Raw genomic sequence first — 21826 nt, 5'->3', positions numbered from 1 at the left:
ACTTTCTTGAGCTCTGCAGCAGCCGTGAAAGCGTCCTCAGAATTTCAGTCTTGAAAGCAGAGTATTAGAGATCCTGGGATTTCCTGGAGGGAGAAACAGAAGGATTTGGGATCTTGCCTATCTTTGGGAACTTTAAAATGATTCTAGTGGATTTAAGAATCCGAACAGAGCAGGTTGAAAGCAGGTGTGAATTAAGGTTAAATCCCTTATTCTCAAAAAGGCACGGAGCAGGTCACCTCTCATCCATTCACAAAGGCTCCACAGAACCTAGAATTTTAGACCTGAAAGAAATATTGGTGATCATGAAGGCTTTTGTATTTTACCTGTGAGGAAACTGAGGCCAGGCAGCTGATGGGATTTATCAGAGATGGCAGAGCTCGAGAGGCAGAGCCAGGGACTGGAACTGGAGCCCCACCCCCACCCCACCCCAGGCCACCCCAGGGCTTATTCCCAGTTGGCAGTGGGACTCTTAAATTCTTACATAATATGAGAAGTTTGGCAGAGGAGAAGCTTTGAAGTGCTCAGTTTACTCTCAATAATGCCCTTCTATTGCTGCCTAAAAGATTAGCATGGTTTCTTGTCTACACTTTATCTACACAGTTAATTAATTTCAACAGTTTGTGCAAAACACCCTGGTAGGCACCACAGGATGGGGTGAGCAGGGCAGAGGCTTTTCTTTTCTTTGGTTGCCAGAGTACTGGGCTGGCCTTGTCAAGAAAAAGAAAAGAGAAAAAGAAAGAGAAAGAAAATTATAGAGCTGCCCAGAAACAAAAACAAGAGGAAAAAAATAGAAATAAACACATGTGTTAAGAAGTGGTCATTGTGTGTTATTTTTATAATGAACACTTGAAAGAGCAGGGCCCTTGTTGTGTGTTCTTTATAAGCCCCTGCGGATGGAAGGTGCTCCGTGAATATTCAGCAGGGGCAGGAGGAGGTAATGACGTGCCGAAGGTCGTGCAAACTCAAACCCCTTTCTCTGCTCTTTCCACCTCGCTCTCAGTTTCTTTCCCTTTTCACATACAGCATCGTAATGATCATAATAGCCTTTCCAGTAGATTGGTAACAGCGCTAGCAGCGCAGAATCCCCGGGAGTGGAAGAAGAAAGACGAAATCGCCCTCCTCCTGGCTCCTGGTACATGCAGAGTCCCACGCGGTTTCCTTACGGCACTAAATGCTGTGTATTTTACTTGCAGGAGGGGGATGTATCTTACAGGCAGTGTGGCCTCGTGGGAATAAGATAAGCCTTGTTTGTAGCCCCTGAGAATCCCATCTTCTTGTACCGGAAGCATCTATTTAGGACAAAAATTAGTTGCTTGTCCCTTGCGCTGGGTCTTGCAACACTAAGGAAAACATGCAAGGGGATGGCAGGTAGTCAAAGTCAAAACTGCCTCCCACAGTACACACTCCTCATGGGCCAGGAGGTCTGCCAGATGTTCACCCAAAGACATGGTCGAGGAAGTTCCTAGCAGCAGTATTTGTGACAGCCAAAAACTGGAAACACTCTAAAGGGACCATCACTAGTAGAATAGGTAAATAAGTCGTGGTCTAGTCATTCATGTGATGGAATACTGTTCAACAGTGACAGTGACCTGACCACAGCTACACACATCAACATGGATGAGTCTCATAAATACAGTGATGAATGCAAGAAGCCAGATGCCACAGCCAGACACCAATACGTTGTATAAGTCCACTTACATGAGGTACAAAAGCAGACATCACTAGGCTGTGTTGTTAGGTCAGGAGCGTGGTTCCCCGGTCAGATGAAGTGGTTCCCTGGGGTCAGTAATGACTGGAAAGGGGCCTGCGGGGCTCCCAGCAGAGCTCAGTTTCTTGATCTAGATGCCAGTTACCGGGAATGTGTTCGCTTTGTGAAAATCCGTCAAATTCGGGCTTTGTGTACCTGCCTGGATGCACCTGATTCCTCAACACAAGGTTTAGTGTTTGAAAAAAGTGCCTGCCTCGAAACTACCACAATATTTCATTGTCTCTCCCCCTGTCCCCCCCCCCCCCGCGCCCTTCTTGTCCTGTCGTTCTAGCAGCTGCAGCAATCACATTTACCCCGTCAGCACCTCCAGCAGCAGCGGAATCCCTACCCTGTGCAGCAGGTCAATCAGTTCCAAGGTGAGGCCAGTGCACCCCTCTTCCGTTTTATACCTTCCAGCCATGACGTGTAAGTGCAAGTGTAGCCAAGGGGCATTGCCTCCTGGGCTGGGGTTGTGTTCAGGTCATAGTAAAAATATTTAAAAAGTGAGGGTACCAATCTGTCAGAATGCATTTTTGGTCTCCTGCTGTGCCAGGTATTAACCTTTGGGTGGCTGGGTCACAGAGAGGTTCTGGTTGGCCCCGGGAGGGGTCAGAGTGGCTGTGGGGGGAGGGGGGGCAGGGCTGGAACAGCCGTTCTTTACCAAAGATGCAGAAGTATTTCACTAGTTGAATAGCCAACAAGGGCATGCTGGTGCCTGGTTGGTTCCCTATCAGCCTTATTTATGTCTGGATCATCATGTCGGTGAGTGCGGGAGGAACAGTCCTGTGCCACACCCCTCTTGCTAATCCTAACTCATCAACCAGCCAAAGCCCTCACTTCCAACGACTGACATGGAAGAACCTGGCTTGCAGCAGCCTCCAGTCTCTGCTGAATCTAGGAGATGCACAGGGCCTTGAGTTTGACTGGACTATCTTGATCCTGCTGCCCTTTGCAGAAATCCTGACTCGTGACCCAGTAGCAATGGGCACATTGTAGGCTCTGTGTTGCCATTCCTTTATGTAGTAGAAAGTCCCCTCAAATATCAATCCCTTCCATCTCCGATAGAGAGAGCCCCTGAGGGTCTTGTATGGGGTTGAGGGTGAGCCTGAAGACCCTTACCAATCTCATCACAGGAGTTTTCAGGGGGCTCCAGGGCCTACTCCAGACCTCCGGAAACTGGGGGTGGGGCCAGGCCGGCTGTGCTTTTAGTAGTAGAAATCCTAATTCCCATCCTCTACCCTTTTCCTGGGACCTACATCCTAGGTTCTAATTTCTCAAGTGTTACCTATGGCTTCGAGAATCTGCCAGAAGCTATGAATCCCCTTGTACATAAATAGGCATATGTGTAAATATATACAACACACAAGGAGGTTGTAAAGACAAGTCAGTGGGTCACAACCAACATTTTTTAAGAGAAATAGAATAGTGGGGCGCCTGGGTGGCTCAGTCGGTTGGGTGTCTGCCCTTGGCTCAGGTCATGATCCCAGGGTTCTGGGATCGAGTCCCACATCGGGCTCCTTGCTCAGTGGGGAGCCTGCTTCTCCCTCTCCTGCTCTCCCTGCTTGTGCTCGCTCTTTCTCTCTCTCTGTCAAATAAATAAATCTTTAAAAAAATAATAATAAAAGAAATAGAAGAGAAAACAATTATCAGAGTATATCATAATAAGGGAAACTTTTGTTTCTGTTATAAACCTACACGTGTATATACTGGATCACACACTGTGAGTAGTGGTTTTAAAGAGTCTGAAAGCCACTGGTATTCATTGCCAGATCTCACTGAAGGTGGCCTGGGAAAATACTGGCGCTTGAGTAGCTACCAGTCCCTGCCACCCCTGGAACACATGTATCATTTCAGAACCCTTTGGACTTGACCCAGGGAAGGACAAAAGGAATGAAGCTGTGCACAGGTGTTTTGTGCACTAAATTAGTACCAAGATTCTTTGAAGAATTGTTTCTCATTTGGTCATGGGTAGAGGGGAGTAGAAACGGTCACTCTTACACGCATAGTTTTTCTTGCAGACACAGAGCACCACCCCCCCAAGGTGTATCCTTATACTTCTCAAACTTTAGCTGCATCAGAGTCACCAGCAGAGCTTGTGAAAGCACAAACTGAGAGTTGCCAGAGGGGGCAGGGGTGGGGGGGGTGGGGTAACAGGATGATGGGCATTAAGGAGGGCACTTGAGGTAATGAGCATTGGGTGTTATATGCAACTGATGAATCACTAAATTCTACCCCAGAAACTAGTAATACAGTATATGTTAACTAAATTGAATTAAAAAAAGAAAAGCACAGCCGGCCTGGCCCCACCCCCAGTTTTCGGAGGTCTGGAGTAGGGCCTGAGAATTTGCATTTCGAACAAGCTCCCAGGACTTGCTCTGCAGCTGCTGCTGGCCCAAGGGCCACACTTTAAGCACCGGTGATTTCTACTAAGAACTAATTAAAAATATAAAATCTTATAAACCCGGCAGAGTGTCCCTTGACTTTTCTAGGTTCATAACTCATTTATTATCTTTTGGAATAAAGGGACCCACAGAAATGTAATACTTCTTCTGTATTATGAGTTATTCTGTATGCTTTGGGTCCAGTTTTTAAAGGTTCTACTCTTTGAACTTGTCTAAAACCCTACACCACAGGTAATCAATCTAGAAATTTAGCTGTACTTAAGTTGAACAACCAGTGACATTGTAGGGTCCCTGAGCTGACTGATACACTTTTTTTCTCTTTTTACTCTCCTCCCTATTTTATTTTACTAACACCTTAGATATCATAATGTTATGTATCTGGGAAAACAGCAAATTGGTAGATAAGAAATACTGTCCTTGGAGAGTTCCGTTAGGAATAACTTGCATGAGAACGTACGCGAACGCTCACCACTACACATTTCAAAGGTTTAATGACTATCTTTCTCTTATTGAGTTTTGTGCCTCTGGGCAATGTTACATGCCTATGGAGAAATGCTTATTTTTCACGAATACGGGCTTCCTGCAAGTGAAAATAGAAAACAGACCTTTTTAAGAAAAAATTGCCTATGATCTCTATTTGAATATGGAAGATTTTCTTTGACATTGTGACGTGAACCGGTGGGCAAGAAAATTAATATTGAGCACAGTGTCCCCACAATAATATCTGTTTTAGACAAAAATGGAAGAAGAAGAAAAAAATTGGTCTGTTATTTAACATATATAATAATCAGATAACGGCAAGGTAATTCTTTGGACACATTTGCATTTTTTCTATACATATTTAAAATTACTGAAAGCATAAAATTAGATTAATAAAAAGCATTTTGTTACTACTTAGGATAAAAATATGGAACTGATTGCTGGTTTTAAAATGCCCTTTTTTTTCCCCCATAAAAGTTATACCTAGATAGTACAGTCCTTTTATACTTAAAATAAAGGTTGGCTTGAATTAATGGTTCAGTACCTCTTAAAAGGCACCGCAGCATTTCTGTCCTTTAAAAAGAGGAACCTATTTCTCATTCACCAAAGTAGCCCAGACCATTTCCAGTCCCTCAATATGTCCATTATAAACATACAACAAAATGTCCAAAATATGGACGTCTTTTCATCTGTTTCCAGCAGCTCATCAGCCTATTTGTGTAATTTGGGTCTAGCCAATCAGTCTCTCTGAGTCAGCAATATTTTCTCCTTAAAATTTTTTTATAAACAACTCAATAACCCATTTCACCACAGTTGATCAGATTGGCCACGCAGTCGATACAGATTTAGTCGTTAAGGTCACAAAACTTCGTAACAAGATTATAAATCGCAATATATACTTCCCTCCAGTGTTTAACAGGAACTTTTGATTTTTTTTAAATCACTTAGATATAATGAAGCTTAAAACAGAAAACTGAAACATTTCTAGGGATCTCCCTCCAGCCCTTCCAGCTTTCCCCCACAGAAACCATTTCATTTCTCAATGCAGCATGATATTGATCTCAAGCCACAAAAACTTAAGTCATAATCAAAATTCCCATGATTTTCTTTCTTAAAGAAAGAAAATATGGAGACATATTTGCTGCCCAGAAATCAATAACCCTATCAAGAAGACAGAAACACACTTACTGCCCAGGTGCCAGGCTTAACAAGCTTACCCTGTTCTCATCTGGTTTCTCATCCCAGTTCCAGGTAGTATCACATTTGCTTATAATATCGATTGGCTCCCATGCTGCATCTTTTTTCAGTGTCCAGAAAAAAAAAACAAAAATAATTTTTCTTTGTCTCATAGACTTAATCATTATTAACAGGGACATAGAAAAACTCATTTTTGTGCATCTCCTAGCCCTTTACAACATTGACTGGGGTTCTAAGGGTGGCATTTCTATTCTCTTGGCTGATTTGGAAATTTCCTAGGAACATGTAAAGAAGTGATAAGGAAAATCTGTGTCCTAAGATGGCCGACCGAGCCAGCGAGAGAGTCCCAGTCCTTGCCCTGGGGCTCTTCCGGGTTCTTCTCCCTGCTCTTCTTCCCGCGCACACCAATCCAGGTCCTTCTCCCTGCCCTGCTTCACGCACGCGCCAAAAGTGCCCGGTATGCAGAAGTAGAAGTGTATAAATTGCCCCCTTTGTTTGTTCTCAGGGCTCAGGCCTTTGGAGACCACTCTCCTCTGAGCCCGCGGCGTTAAATAAACCTATCCTCCAAGATCTCTGGGTGCCGCTTGGTTCTTCCATGAGGCAATCCAGTCCAGCTTCCATAACAGAAGGACTCACTCAAATGCCTAATTAGAGTTGAGGGACTTGGCATTCATCCTCTGGTCAACTTATAAACAGCATCATTAAAACCATGTTAGCAATCTGCTGAGAGAAGTGGTCATTGCTGACTTGAAGGAGTGAGTGGACTTTGCTGCAAAAATGCATAAAGTTCATTGCCAAGGAGGAAGTAGCAGGATGATTTCTTTTTCTAGCTCAGGAAGCTGGCCAGTTTGCCCTGACATGTTATGATTCAGAGAATCTGGAGCATGTGGAAATCTATAGAGTGGATCCAAAAAATGTCTCATCTGTCGAAATAGCTTCTTAGCAGGAGCAGTGGCCTTTAACCTCTCAAATCCTGCTCAAGTCTTAAGGGAAATTAGTCTAATGGTCTTTATTGATACTGTTCTGTACTGAACCATGTTCCACTTTACAAACAGAATACACAAAGTGATCAGCCGTTGCTTCTTAATTTAGCCCAGTAGGTGAATTCCCTCTCACCTCCAAGAATAATGGTGTCTGATTGGTTGAGGATGGCATCCTATCAAGAAGAGTGAGAAACAATTTGCTTTTGAAATGTGAACAAAAATAAGTCTGTCAAGTCAACTACAAAATCATGTGTCCAGTACGATCCCTATTTTCATGTGTCTATTTATATAATAGTTAGCAGTGTTTATCCCTGGGGGGGGTGGAGTTCGGGTAACTTTAGTTTTCATTGTTGTACTTTTCAATATTTTCTGAATTTTTTATAATCATCATATGTTATAGTCAGAAAAATAATCATTTTTATTAAGGACTTATGATCAGAGTAGATCCTTTCATAAAAAAGAATTTTGTCATGCCTAAAGATAATCCCAACAACATGTTACAGTAAACTGCTTATCAAGACGAGTGAATGGGTATGTCTTTTTTTCCCCTGTAGGTTCTCCCCAGGATATAGCAGCCGTGAGAAGCCAAGCGGCCCTCCAGAGCATTCGAACGTCACGGTTGATGGCACAGAACGCAGGCATGATGGGAATGGGACCCTCCCAGAACCCAGGGACGATGGCCGCGGCAGCAGCCCAGTCAGAGATGGGACTGGCCCCTTATAGCAACACACCTACCAGCCAACCAGGAATGTACAATATGAGCACAGGGATGACCCAAATGTTGCAGCACCCAAACCAAAGTGGCATGAGCATCACACACAACCAAGCTCAGGGGCCAAGGCAGCCCACCTCTGGGCAAGGGGTTGGGATGGTGAGTGGTTTTGGTCAGAGCATGCTGGTGAACTCAGCCATTACCCAGCAGCACCAGCAGATGAAAGGGCCGGTGAGCCAAGCCCTGCCAAGGCCCCAGGGCCCGCCAAGGCTGCAGGGCATTATGGGAACAGTCCCGCAGGGAACGCAGAGCTGGCCACAGAGGAGCTTACAGGGGATGCCTGGGAGGACTAGTGGAGAAATGGGATCATTCAACAATGGCGCCAGCTACCCACTTCAGGCTGGCCAGCCGAGGCTGACCAAGCAACACTTCCCACAGGGACTGAGCCAGGTTGTGGATGCGAACACTGGCGCCGTGCGAACCCTCAACCCAGCTGCCATGGGTCGGCAGATGATGCCGCCGCTCCAGGGGCAGCAAGGCAGCGGCCAGGCCAGACCCATGGTCATGTCTGGCCTAAGCCAGGGCGTCCCCGGCATGCCAGCGTTCAGCCAGCCCCCAGCGCAGCAGCAGATGCCCAGCGGCAGCTTCGCTCCCAGCAGCCAGAGCCAGGCCTACGAGCGGAACCCTGCTCAGGACATGTCCTACAATTACAGCGGCGAAGCAGCCGGGGCCTCCTTCCCGGGCCTCTCGGACAGTGCGGACCTCGTGGACTCCATCATCAAAGGCGGGCCGGGGGACGAGTGGATGCAGGAGCTTGATGAGTTGTTTGGGAACCCCTAGTCAAGAGGAGCCCCGAGAGCCACAAGTCTAGTGTTGAAAGCCTAAAACGTGAAAAAGAAACAGGATGTTGAGCCATCCCTGTTTTTTTTTTGTTTTTTTGACCCACGTAAACTGAGCAAAACTGCAGCTGGCTGACAGTGAAAGATCCAGGTGCCAATCCACAGCCCCGCTGGGCCTCATTTCACCGGATTTTCACACAGCCCTCGAGACAACACGCCAGGCGGATCCCGGCTGCAAGAGAAGGGGACGCCGCGGAGGCCGGTGGGGAAGACGGATCCGAAGCCCCCGTGCTCGGCAGCCCCTGTGCTCGCCGGGCGCAGGGAGCGCTGCTCCAGCCGTGCCAGACTGCTGCCCAGCGTGAGGGCTCCGCCAGCCCCGCCTGGCCCGGGCCGGAGACCGCACACCGCACACCGCAGAGCCGCGGGCCCGGGAGCGCCCCGCGGAGGCCGCTGCGTGGTTGCACGGGCCAAGAGCACAGGTCGGAAATGCGCTGCACTCCTGCCAGAAAGAGAGGTCAGGCGTGGGGACCCGCTAGTGTGTTTGGAGGGTAGGCACGACGAACAGGAGACCACAAAGGCTCCTCCAAGCCCGTCGGCTGCCCTGTGAGGACCCTCAGGAATTGTGGAGGCGTTGCTGTCAGCTGCCTCTCCAAGAGAGCCACGTGAGCCTGGAGAAGGGGCGCCGGCAGCCCTCTGCCGGTGACCGTGACGGTGGCGGCCGGCACTCCGGGTAGTCGGCCTGGAGCCTCCTGGGGGCCCGGTGTCATACCGATGCGGCTAGGCAGTTCACATCTACTTCCGGTGGCCACAGGGTGGGGAGAGACCCCAACTGGATGCCGTGTCTGCCAGTATGGCCGCTTTTCCCCGCACCCCTGCCCTGTTCTCCTTGCCTCCACCCCATCCTGCCCTTGCTTCTCCTTACAGACTATACGAGAAGAAATGAAGACAAAAGTCTTTAGGGGGTCTGGGCAGAATCGTCATAAAGGCAAGCACTTAGACAAGGCCTGAAATGCCAAGGCAACACTGGAGTTTTCTTTCTCTAACGTGTAGTTGAGTGAATATTCTCTGCCCGGAACTGAGCAGGCCCCTCTGATGCTCCATGGTGGGTTACTGTGACCCACACCGGATACTTCTGCTCTACCCTGGGAGGCATGGCCCAAAGGCATTGACCCTGCTCCCTGTGTTCTGAAACTGGCCTTGCCCTTAGTACCCCCTGACCAGAAAGACAAATCTAAAACACTGAGAGATGAACTGAAATGTCAATGGCTCCACCTGACACATTCTGACGATAAAAAGCAGGAAGATACAGTTGCTTCCATATGGGCAAAGTCATCCACTTCCAAAGTCCTGGTACAGTCATTCTCTTTGTAATTCACTCCAATCTGCCCCAAGCGAAGTCTGTCGGAAAGGATGACAACCTCTGCTACTTAACATAAGGCTTGTGTCTTTTGTCCTTGCTGCTGTTCCCACCGCCCCATTTTGGAGGCCATGTGGCATAATTACTGTCCAGAGTAAGAGTGGAGCATGCTTTTCTCCCACCACACGCTCCCTCAGCATCCGAAAGCCTGGCTCCCTCTGTGCACCTACTCGTACCTCGCTGCAGCCAGGCTGTGGGGAGCTGGACCGGCTGCACTCACAGGGCGTTCCTGAGACAGGGGGCTGGAACGGAAAGCTGGGGGCAGAGGGCGGAGAGGCGGCAGGCAGGCAAACACTGTCATTGGCTTGCTCGCCGTGGCTCAAGGTGGTAGATCTACTGAGCGAGGGGCAGGATGGAGACCAGAGGAGGCCAGGGGGCAAGAGCCCAGGCAGGGGCTCGTCTCCTCCTAGGAAGACTTGGTGGCAGGTGACCATGAACTCCTTGCCCAGGGAGGGACACTACCATGGAAACTCTTGAGTAGAAACAGGTAAAAACCAAAAAAGGAAAATAAAAATAAATAAGACAGAAAACATAATTACCTTTTTCTGAAAGGTAACAGGAAACAAATATATGAGCAATGATGAGAAGCTGGAGGTGGCCGATGGGAGAAGGGGGCTCCATTACTTTTTAATAGCTTCCTCCAAATGCTTAGTACTGGGACCAACTAAATAGAGAGGTAGATTTTAATAAGGTCGTTTTGTTTTGTTTTTGTTTTTGTTTTTACTACGGTGCTGATGTATATGTAATGTCTAAAAAAGTTATTTGTAAATAAGTTTTTACAATACTGCAGATATCACTGGGTCTACTATCTGTAAAAAATATACATATAAATATATATATACTGTTTGTTTAAAATAGAGTATTTTTATTTCATTCCTTAACTCATCATCACAGCAGTGGTATATTGCACTTCAGATGACATCTAATGACTAATTTGTACTGTATGACCTATGGCAACTTGCTCCATTTTATTCAGATTTTTCTAGTTTTCTGTTTTTACTTTGTACATTGAGCATTGCTTATTTCCTTTTAAGAAATGTACAGAACTCTGAAATGTAGAAATGAAGTGATGTTGACATACCACTTTTAAAGAAAAGAAAACAAATAAAAGGTCATTATCTGAATCGATCCAAAGTATAGTTTATTTTAGGAATGTCACTGGATCTCCAACCTTAATTAAACGGATATACTACGCCTGGGTTTTAATTGATTAACTGCAGTTCTTGTCTTAAAATTCGTGATATCATTAAACATTTATTTAACAGTGGAGATCAATCATTCCCAGTCTTTCAATTCAACCACACAACTAAAACTTTCTAAATTTGCACCCCCAGGGATGTAGCAAACAGAAGAGAAGAAAGTCAGCTTTGAAAAGAACATACTGAAGTCCATTTGTAGATTCAGTATTTTCAATTTCCAACTGGCTCATTAGAAAATTGATAGTAAAATTTTCATTTAAAAAAAAAAGAAACCTCAAGGAATATATGGAAGGAAGAGTAACACAAGGGTCTTGCCCCACTGTAGTGGACACTGTGTACACACACACACACACACACACACAAAACCCACGGACACCTCATTTCTACCAGCCCTTGCTGCATCTACCAGCCCTTGCTGCATCTCTCTTTCCCTGGGCCTAGGACTGGCTTGGCCTGCACCGTCCACAAACTGTTGGAAATGATTAGAAGTTTACATTTCTCCAGGTCCACCCTAGTCAGTGTCCTGCTAGAGCAAGAGTGTGAGAACGCAGTCAGGTGGCCTGGACCAGCCCTGAAATAGGATTTATGTTCTAGAGCTCCCCTGTGGGATCAGGCAGAGGCTAGGACTTTGCTTGAAGTTGTCCTTACTGGGGCTTCTGGCCCTTCCCCACTCTGTTCTGATTGCCCTCCTGGGGGACCTTCACTAATGAATCACACACATGTGAATCCACCCCTTCCCCTTCTAGGAGACTTGACCTAAGACTTTCCCTCAAACTTGAAAAAGCATAGTAAAACAACACGATTCAAAACTATCTGGGTTAAACAGAAAAACAGGGCACAAGCACAGAATAAAATCATCCTCAAAAACCGATCCAAAACAAAGGAGAGGTTTAATACCTACTAACCAAGAGAAAGAATGCACTTGACTATGGGAGAGGCCGGCCCTACCCCTGGAAGACTATGGTTCCAGACTGGCTGGCAAATAACAACAGAGTGGAGAAAACTGTGTGACACGGGGCTTTGTCCCACCGATAAGGGCGTAGTATTCTACCAGATAACAAAAAGTTGAAGAATGAACTGATGGGGGGAGGGGGGAGGCTGATAAACAGAAGTAAAAGCTTGAAGCTCTGAGAAGAGTTGAGTATTCCTAGACCCTTACGTAATTAAAACCACACGTTTTCATTCACACGAAAGTGTGTTGTGCACTGGATGAATGGCATCCCCTTCTCCTTTGAAACGATCTCTTATAGGTAATCCCAGTGCAGTAAGTGTGTGAGGGGGGAAGAGGCAGAGAATGAACATCTATCGGGGAAGTCACTAAGCATCTGTCCCAGTGAGAAAGATGTATTTTATTGCTGAAAATTAAGGAGCATTCAGAAGCATCAGATGAACTATCTGCTTGTGACCACTCTTTTCAAGGAAAACTGTGTCTGGAGACAAAGTGTGAAAAAAACGACCGGATGTATGTTTTTCCTTATTAACACCGCACCCACCTCCAACCCTGCAAAGGCAGGTAGGGGAGGGGAAATGCCTGGGAAGGGACAGGGCTACTTGTTTGTATAATCCGTGCTGTGTTGTTTTTTCTTTTTTTTCCCCCTCTTCTCCTCTCTTCAGTTTTGTCTTCTAGTCTCTTTTTCAAGTTCCAACAACATTTGATTCCCACTCCGGTGTCTTCTGGGCAAGCTACCACCACCTGTCTGATTTCATGCAACAGGTGGAGGGGATTATGGCAGTACCCACACAAGCGGGGCCCCAGTGTCCCTGCCGGGTCCCGGACAGCTGCTGGCCCACCACTAACACTGTGGCCTTACCAATCCCACAGACCCCGTAACAAGCACACAGTGCTCAATCAAAAAAAAAAAAAAAAAAAATGTTCACAGCTACCAAGAATCTGATTTTAGGTTTTAACTTCTTAGAAATGATTTTTAAACTTTTCATTATGAACATTATCAAACAGAAAAGTAGAACGATGCATAACTGCACACTAACCTCAATTTAGTAACTCTTAGCACTTTGCCATATATGCTTTGCATGTATACTTTGCAGAACCATTTCAAGTAAGTTATCCCCATTCAGCTACTTCACCCTTCAACCTCTCAACACGCAGCTCCGAGGAATTAGGACATTCTCTTCCCTAGCCACAAGATAATTTCACGCCTCACACAATTAACATTAATTCCCTAATATCACCTAATTCTCACTTCATATTCAGATTGTCCCAACTGTCTCCCAAATGTCTTCCATAGCTGTTTTTTTCCAGCCAGGATTTGATCAAGGATCCAATATTGCCGTTTGGTTTTTATGCCTCTTAAGGCTCTTTTAATATAGAATGGTTCTCCATCCCCTTTTTTCTTAACATTTTTTTGAGACAAGGAATCTGATTTCTAAAAATAAAACCCATCAACTCATTAATATACAAAACATATACCTATATAACTCTCGAACAGACCAGAAACACATCTCTCTGGCCAGCACATTTCCGCCTTGTAGCCAAATTTATAGGAATTAAAATAATCAAGAGGTTGCCTTGGTGACAATAGAATTAGAACAAAGGAAATCAATTTTACAGTTCAGATGTTTAAAGATACAAAGCTCTGATATCCTGGTGTACCCATTCTTCTTTTTCCACATTTTTAACCAAATGCTGTGTATGTGTTTGTAGTTTATCTTTTTGTTTTGTTTTGTTTTTTTAAGATTTTATTTATTTATTTGAGAGAGAGCACAAGCAGGGGCAGGAGCAGAGGGAGAGAAGCAGGCTTCCCGCTGAGCAAGAAGCCTGATGCGGGGCTGGATCCCAGGACCCTGGGGTCATGACCTTAGCCAAAGGCAGACACTTAACGGACTGAGCCACCCAGGCGCCCCTGTAGTTTACCTTTTTAAATAGCTCCAATTTAGATGCAAAATAGAAATTGTTTGTAAATCCTCAAGTGCAAGATTGGGAAAAGTCGAGTGTTCTTTTCCCCACTTCAGAAGGATATGATTATGCAGTGATTGCTCTTCGGGGTCAGAAATTTGCATTCTTTCTTCCTTATTGTCTTCAATGTGTAAAACAATTAAATGTCACCATACAAGTCACCATAACTGATCAGAATACTAACAAGCCAAAAGGCCAGAGAAACACAGCATTTTAGAGTGAGGGAAGAAGCCCCATTTTGCCCAAAGAAAACGGAGGCCGAGAGCCACGAAGAGCCGCAGTAGGAGGCCCCAGCACGTGCTCTAAGAAGGTTAGTGTTGTCTGGCTCCGGGCATCACTTCTTCACTGCACGGCCCCTATTGCTGAGGTGCCTTATTCGAAGGCAAACAGCCAGTGAGTAGGATCCTGATAGCCCCATTCCCAGACCGCTGTGTTCTCAGTGTATTTGCGAATATTTAGTACCGCTATGTGGGGTGCAGGGCAGTGTCATCGCTTCCCCACTATTCTGGAAACGCTGGTGTTTAATTGCCTTTCTTTCTTTTCCTATTATTCAGTCTTTAAAACTTCCTCTGTGCCCCCCCAGTCAACAGCTTCTTGAAGATGCCCATAAAAGACTCGAGGCTGTCCAGGTTTCTTTAGAAAAATGGACAAAGAGCCCTTTCCCGGATGTTAAAATGTGTTATCTGTGCTCATAACTCCATTTTCCTAACGTCCCTGAAGACTGTGAGGTGAAAGTAGGGGCGCCTGGGTGGTTCAGTCATTAAGCGTCTGCCTTCGGCTCAGGTCATGATCCCAGGGTCCTGGGATCGAGCTCTGCATCTGGGCTCCCTGCTCAGCGGGGAGCCTGCTTCTCCCTTTCCCTCTGTTGCTCCCCCTACTTGTGCATTCTCTCAAATAAATAATCCTAAAAAAAAAAAAAAAAGAAGAAGATGAAGAAAGTAAAGGAGGACCATTTGCATTGTGCCACACAGTGACCGCACTGCAGGGTCACAAGAGCTGCTGGCCCCAAACCATGCAGGACACAGGACGTACAGCGGAACCCAGCTCTAGCTGTGATGGTGCCCCTCCTTCCCCTGGCCAGGGGCAAGGACATCCACTGCACACTAGTCTCTGAATGGTTCCTTAAAAATGAATGCCCCCCCTCTTTTTTCTTTAAAAAGTCAATTTTGCACCCAGATTTGTTTTATGCTATTAGTTGATGACTCTCTTCTCTGGCTATTCTACGTGTTTGCCTGACGTCCCCCATGTGCAGCCATATGTTGCTCTCCTACAACCAATAAAGTGAGCACGGCTGCCTTATCAGCATCTGTCTGGAACGTTCCATCAAGACAGAAGTGGGACGGTCATCAGAGGCAGGGGATGATGGTGGCCCCACAGAAAACCCGGCACATGGTCAGGCTGCTTTCTCCCCACATAAGCAATCGCGACTTCAGCATACGCTTCCAGAACCAGAGCCTGTGTACTTCCACTGAGGTTGTGGCTCTATCCCCTCAGGGCGGACTTTAATTCTGAAACAGGAAATGTATTCTCTAGTGGGTATGTTCCTACAAAGCCATTTCAGGAAAAACAAAACAAAGACTTTTCTTTTTAAGAATTGATCAGTTGACCCCACACGACCTTCAGGGCGGAAATAGCTTCTGCAAGCATGTGGGCAAAGGGAGGGGGTAACGTCAGAAGTGTCTCAGTTTCTTGGCAACATTGAGGTCCAGGTATTCGTCCAGAAAGCTGTTTGCAATCCCCAGGGCGCCTAGGACCGTCAGCAAGGCCAGACTCCCCAGACTCAGCCGGAAACCGGTGATCCTACGAGACAGACATGAAGCAGAGAGGTGATAACCAGCGGCAGTGACGAAGGGAAGCGTTCTGAGGTAGGCTGCTCGTTGCTGGCACTGCCCAGAACTTCCATGCTTTTGCCATTTGAAAATTTTGATTCGTCCCATAAATTCAAGGGGATGCCTAGCCACAGAGGCTGGCCCCTTTGCACATTCGAAGGATGATCAAGACTGGGCCGGATTATTTCCTTTGCAACTTTTTGGAGATTGTGCACAATTCTTGCAAGGAGTTCAAGTGTGGTGGCCATGAGTGCACACTGAGTGTACAGCTTGTACTTGATGTTCCCTTCTTCCCCCTAGTTGCTCACAGCCTGGGAAGAACCACGACCACTGGGGCTACCAATACCCTCAGGAACGTGCAGCTAATTCAGACTCCATCTTGCTACTCTTCGCCTAAACACCCAATTCGTAGGTTCTCCTTACCTTTTTTTAGCTGCTTCTGAATATCCCCAGAAATACTGGTGACGGGCATATATATAAGACCAGTCCCAGACAAGTAGCAAAACCTATAGAGAGAAAATAGAGAAGATACAGAATATGATGGCGGTCTCTCAAAATGTGGTATGACAACTGAGAAAATGCTCACAAAACGTGTGTGTGTCCAGAATACACAAACAACTTCAACAATTCAATCGTGAAAGGAAAACAACTTAATTTTTTTAATGGGCGAAATATTTGAATAGACAATTCATGCAGGAAGATAAGCAAATGTACCAATAAGCACATGAGAGTTTTTTTTCAATATTATTCAACATCATTCAGTATCAGCAAACTGCATCTTAAAACCTCAATGAGAGGACACCACTGCATACCCACTGGAACGGCTAAAATTTAAACAGACCAACAACACAAAATGTTGGCGGTGTTGGAATCCTCATACATTATTGGTGGGAGTGCAAAATAGTACAGCCACTTTGGGAAAAGTTCTGGTAGTTTCTTATGAAGCTAAACATACTTTTGACCCAGCAATTCCATTCCTATATATTTACCCAAAAGAAACGAAAGCCCATGTCCATAAAAAGACTTGTACAGAATGTTCATTGCAGCTTCATTCATAATAGTAAAACCGGGAAAGAGCCCAGAAACCTATCAATAGGAGAATGGATAATCAAACTGAGATAATCATACTACAGAATACCACTCAGCAACGAAAAGGCACGGATACCTGCAACAACATAGTGAGTCTCAACATTTTGCTGAGTGAATGAAGCATTGCACAAGAGTACATACTATATGATTCCAATTATGGAAAGTTCTAGAATGGACAAAACTAAACTATGATGAAAAAGACCAGACTAGTGTTTGCCTCTGAAAGTGCCTAATGAGGAGGGGCATATGAAGGGGGGGCATAAGAAAACTTTCTGGGGGCGCCTGGGTGGCTCAGTCAGTTAAGCGTGAAACTCTTGGTTTCAGCTCAGGTCGTAATCTCAGGGTTGTTAAATCAAGCCGCACATGCTTGTCCTTCTCCCCCTGCCCCTCCCCCTGCTCTCTCTCTCTCTCAAATAAGTAAATAAATAAATACAGTCTTTAAAAAAAAAACTTCGAGTGGTAGTCATGTTCTCCTTCTTGATGGGTATACACTTGTTAAAACTCATTGAATGGTACATGTGTGACCTGTGCCTTTCACTATACAGAATATAAATTTTACCTAAAAGAGATGTAAGGGGTGGCATGATCCTCTGCCATCTTGTCCAACAGAAAATATCAGTATCTTCCCTTACCATCAGGGACCCTCTCTCTTCCTCAGCAACTTCAAGAGCCCTCTGGTACACACTTGAAGTCCATCTGTAGGGCTCTGATATCCTGGATAAAATTAAATTCCTTATTTTATTAGATCACAAACCTTTTCTTTAGTTTCTACTCTATACCGGGTATTATTCCAAGGATTGGGATTAGCAGTGAAATAGATACAAGTTCCCTACCTTTACAGAGTTTATCAGCAAAGACAGACAACACGGAGGAAAAATTAGAAGAACATCACAGAATTGAAAGTGCAGTGAAGGAAGTGAAGCAGGATGGATGGAACAGCAGGGACGGAGGCGGCCGCCCTTAAAAAGGGGTCAGGGAAGGCGTCCTGAGGGGAGGACGCTTGTGTGGGGCCCGCAGGTGAGAAGGAGGGGGCCAAGCGACGAGATGAGGGGTGGGCACCTGCCTGTGAGGGAGGAAGTGGAGAGCTCCTGAAACGGGCTGCAGTTTTGAAGGCCCCCCCGCCCCGCCCCTGCTTTAATGACTTAACTCCCGCGAAGCCAATGAGAACTATTCAGGACAATTAATAGGCAACTTAACTTTTCATGAGAAAGAATGAAAATCATGACAGAAAATCCTTTTCTGACAGTGGGCCTCATTCAGCCCATTACAGTGAAATATCCAAAGGGTCAAACAGCAGAGACTGAGTCCCGTTATCAAAGGCACTTTTCTTATTAGTTGTTAATGCAGTCTTACCTGACAAGGAACAACCGCCTTCATTCATGCCCTCAGGGGACACAAATGTGAGTTGGAATAGAGTTAAGGAGTCTCTCTCTGAAGGACATTGTATCTGAAATTCCTCAGTTGACAGTAAAAATTACAAGAAGACAGTGATGGGGTTGCCTTTGAAAGCAGCTGGACCGGCGTTTACTGCAATCTTAGCCATCAAGTGTCAGACCCAAATGAGGTGATGAGAGTTATCAGAAAGCAAGAAGAGACTGAACTTCTCCAACTACGGTATCTGCTGCTAATCTGACCCCCTGTTAAAGAGACAGGCCGAGTTGGGTTAAGCCTTCAGCTCACCAAGGATATTCCCAGATGTTTGCAGAGTTGCTACACACAGGAACACTATATTTTTGTGAACTAAAGAAAAGGTACATGGGTTATTGGGGAAACACCTACAGACCCTGCCTGTACTTGAAAGCCAATTTTCTCCCACACTGATGAATGTTAAGTTGGTCAAATTACTTAACCTGTGATTTAGCTTCCTCATCTGTAAAGCAGGCATTAATTATAGAATCTACCTCATAGGAAGGTTTTTAATCCTCCATATCCTGTACATTGGATAGGTTTGAAAATTTAAAACAGTACCTGGCACATAGCGAGTGCTCAATAAATAATAGCTATGATCATTAGGGTGAATTGTTGCAGAGAAACTAGAATTAAGGAATCAGAGTCGAAGACAGAGCTCATGTCATTTTCATCCGGGAATGCCCAGCCTACAGTTTGTTCCAAGTTTGTTTTTGTTTTTTTTTTTTTTCTACTGAATTAAATTGAAATGAAGCCAAAGTTAGCTTATCTGCAGAACACTGCTCTTTGATGCACAGATACATGGATTATTTTGTTTAAAACAATTTCCAGGATCAGTAGATGTATGGTCGCACATCTGTTCCTTAATGGTTCAAAGAACCACAGTCATCATTAGAACAGAGTTGATCGTATTTTAAAATTACCTTGATTGAAATACCATCCAGCCATCCACAATGTAATCAGAAATATGGGGTAAAACTCCACACAGTTTTGTCTGCAGGAAAAAATAAAGACATGGGTTATTTTTTTTTTTTTAAAGATTTTACTTATTTATTTGAGAGAGAGAGAATGAGAGATAGAGAGCACGAGAGGGAAGAGGGTCAGAGGGAGAAGCACACTCCCTGCTGAGCAGGGAGCCCGACGCGGGGCTCGATCCCAGGACCCTGGGACCATGACCTGAGCCGAAGGCAGACGCTTAACAACTGAGCCACCCAGGCGCCTCAGACATGGATTAATTTATGAGAAAACTAAACACGAAAACATTATGCTTTCATCTGGAGGTAAATGTCTAATCTCTTCTTATAAAAATATTATAAGAATTACATAAAAACTTAGATGTCTTTTCATGTCAAATGATTCTTCCAAGGTAAGACTCGAACACTGTTCAAATCCCAGATCCGGGCCAGGAAGCACTTTCCTACATGTAAGCTGCCAGTATTAGGAATGAATTCTAGCTCTTTTCCAAAAGACAGACCTTGAGATGGCCCTTATTCCAAGCCTAAAATTCATTCCATATCTTCTCTAAAGAACCCAGAAAATAACACAACTTATATTAATCAGATCTCTTCCCAAAAATTCCTACACGCTCACTGCTTTCCACCTGAGTTATTCAGCAGTTAAAAAATAGTTTTAAATAATTCCCCTAAAATCTCCTAAAGTAAATGAGTATTTTTCATTCCCATTTTATGGAGGAAAAAACTAAGTCCTGAGAACACAAGCTGACCGATGCCTTGCAGAGAATCCAAGGTACTGTGTCACCACCAGATTCCAAAGCTCTGTCCTAACATCAAAACAAATTGCCCCTATTCATAGACGACTTGGACGGAAAATTTGATACTATTTTAAGCAGAAAGGAACAGTTCTCTGAGAACTAGAATTCTTCTGCACCTAGCAAAGAGAAAAAAGATGAATTATATTCAACCTTCCCGTGCTACGCCCTCAAGTGATCTTGGTTAGGTTGGCTGAGCTCCTTGCTGACAGTAGCACAACTGGAAAGAACTCTAATGTCATCTGTCATGTCTTGAGTTGCTCCTGGGGAGAGGGGCACAGTGTAGAGAATTAGAAATGATTCCACATCCTTCCTTAAAGCTTGTGTGCTTAAGGTTATGAGGCAACTGGCCCAGAAATAGTTGATACCGGTTCTTAACACCTGTATCTTCTAGCTGAGGTCACCGTGACTGGCTTTCTTTTCTTAATTAAAAAAAAAAAAAAAAAAAAGTTGTTTTATTTGCTTTTGCCACCAAGATGGCAACACAGATGGCTCCTGAATTTCCTTCCTCCCACAGATACACTGCTTGTACAGCCACACACAGAGCAATCCCCTCTGAAAGAAACCCAAAAGCCGGATTAGGGGCAGAGCAAGATGGCAGAAGAGTAGGAGGCCTGGATTTCGTCTGGTCTCAGGAATTCAGCTGGATAGGGATCAAACCATTCTGAACACCTACGAACTCAACAGGAGATCGAAGAGGAGAGTAGCAACAACTCTCTGAACCGAGAAGCGACCACTTTCTGGAAGGTAGGACATGCGGAGAAGTAAATCCGAGGCAATACTCAGGAGGATAGACAGCGGGGGAGGGGGCCTCCATCGGCCGCTTCTGGCAAGTGATAGAGCCGCGGAGCACAAAATCGGAACTTTTAGAAGTCGGCTCCGCTGAGGGACGTCGCTCCAGTGGCTCAGCGGGGGTGGGGGGGGGTGGGGGTGGAAACCTCGCGGGACAGTGTGGTCTCAGGACCCTCGGGGTCACAGAAAGACCGGGGGTTCCTGAGTGCGGCAGAGCTCCCAGGTATCGGAGCGGGGAAGCCGGCTGCAGAGACGGAGCCGAGGCGCGGGCTCTCAGCTCGGGGTTGCCATAGACTGTGATCCGCGGCCCAGTTGGGCCACTGCCCCTCCAGCAGGGACCCAACAAGCGGCAGAGCCGGGGAGACTCCCCTTCCTACCCCGGGAGGAGCGGCGCAGGAGCGCACCGCAGGGATCTGCTGGGTTTGGAGACTCCACACGGGGTCGGGTGCCAGAGATACAAACGCTCGGTCACAGGCCGGGTGAGCACGGAGTGCGGCCAGAGACCAGGGAGGCGGGAGTGATTGACTGCTTTTCTCTGGGGGGCGCACTGAGGAGCAGGGCCCCGAGTTCTCAGCTGCTGCGGGCGGAGAGTGGGAGGCCACCATTTTCACCCTGGTCCTCCAAAGCTGTACTGAGAGCTTGCAGGGAACAAAAGTTCCTGAGAGCAAACCGGAGCAGATTGCTTAGCCCAACCGACAAGAGGCGGGGCAATTCCGCCTCCGGCAAAGACATTTGGGAACCACGGCAACAGGCCCCTCCCCCCAGAAGATCAGCTCGAACAGCCAGCAAGCCAAGACCAAGTTTACCGATCAAGGAGAACGGGAGAACTCCGCACTAGGGGAATACTGCAAATAGAATTCATGGCTTTTTGTTTTACCATGATTCATTAGTTCATCAAAGATAATTTGTTAACTGTTTTTTTTTTTAATTTTTCTTTTTCCCTTTTTCAACCAACATCTTATCAATCCCTTTTTTAAAAAAAACATTTTTTTTATTTTTCATTTTTAGAGTCATATTTTATCCCTTCATAGTAGTTACCCTTATTTTTGGC

The 21826-nt window shown here is 45.7% G+C and overlaps 2 protein-coding genes across 2 annotated transcripts in view; one reads left to right on the top strand and one right to left on the bottom strand.

Annotated features, from left to right (window-relative positions):
- Positions 1 to 10905, top strand: part of MAML3 (mastermind like transcriptional coactivator 3) — a 331561-nt gene extending 320656 nt beyond the window's left edge. The window contains exons 4-5 of the mRNA XM_073892281.1: positions 2040 to 2124; positions 7364 to 10905. Of these exons, the coding sequence (XP_073748382.1) occupies positions 2040 to 2124; positions 7364 to 8361 (1083 nt within the window). The 3' untranslated portion in view covers positions 8362 to 10905. The remainder of the gene's footprint in view (positions 1 to 2039; positions 2125 to 7363) is intronic.
- Positions 10906 to 13267: 2362 nt separating this feature from the next.
- The window catches only part of MGST2 (microsomal glutathione S-transferase 2), a 31585-nt gene continuing 23026 nt past the window's right edge, over positions 13268 to 21826 (bottom strand). Inside the window, 4 exon segments of the mRNA XM_025874222.2 lie at positions 13268 to 15690; positions 16143 to 16198; positions 16200 to 16225; positions 19139 to 19209. Coding sequence (XP_025730007.2) covers positions 15561 to 15690; positions 16143 to 16198; positions 16200 to 16225; positions 19139 to 19209 — 283 coding nt within the window. The 3' untranslated portion in view covers positions 13268 to 15560.

This window comes from Callorhinus ursinus, unplaced genomic scaffold, assembly GCF_003265705.2.
Source record: "Callorhinus ursinus isolate GAN/ISIS: 27379988/994484 unplaced genomic scaffold, GSC_fseal_2.0 scaffold4, whole genome shotgun sequence".
NCBI classification, from domain to species: Eukaryota; Metazoa; Chordata; class Mammalia; order Carnivora; family Otariidae; genus Callorhinus; species Callorhinus ursinus.
The sequence above is the reverse complement of the archived record's forward strand: the minus strand, read 5'-3'. Positions and strand labels throughout refer to the sequence as shown.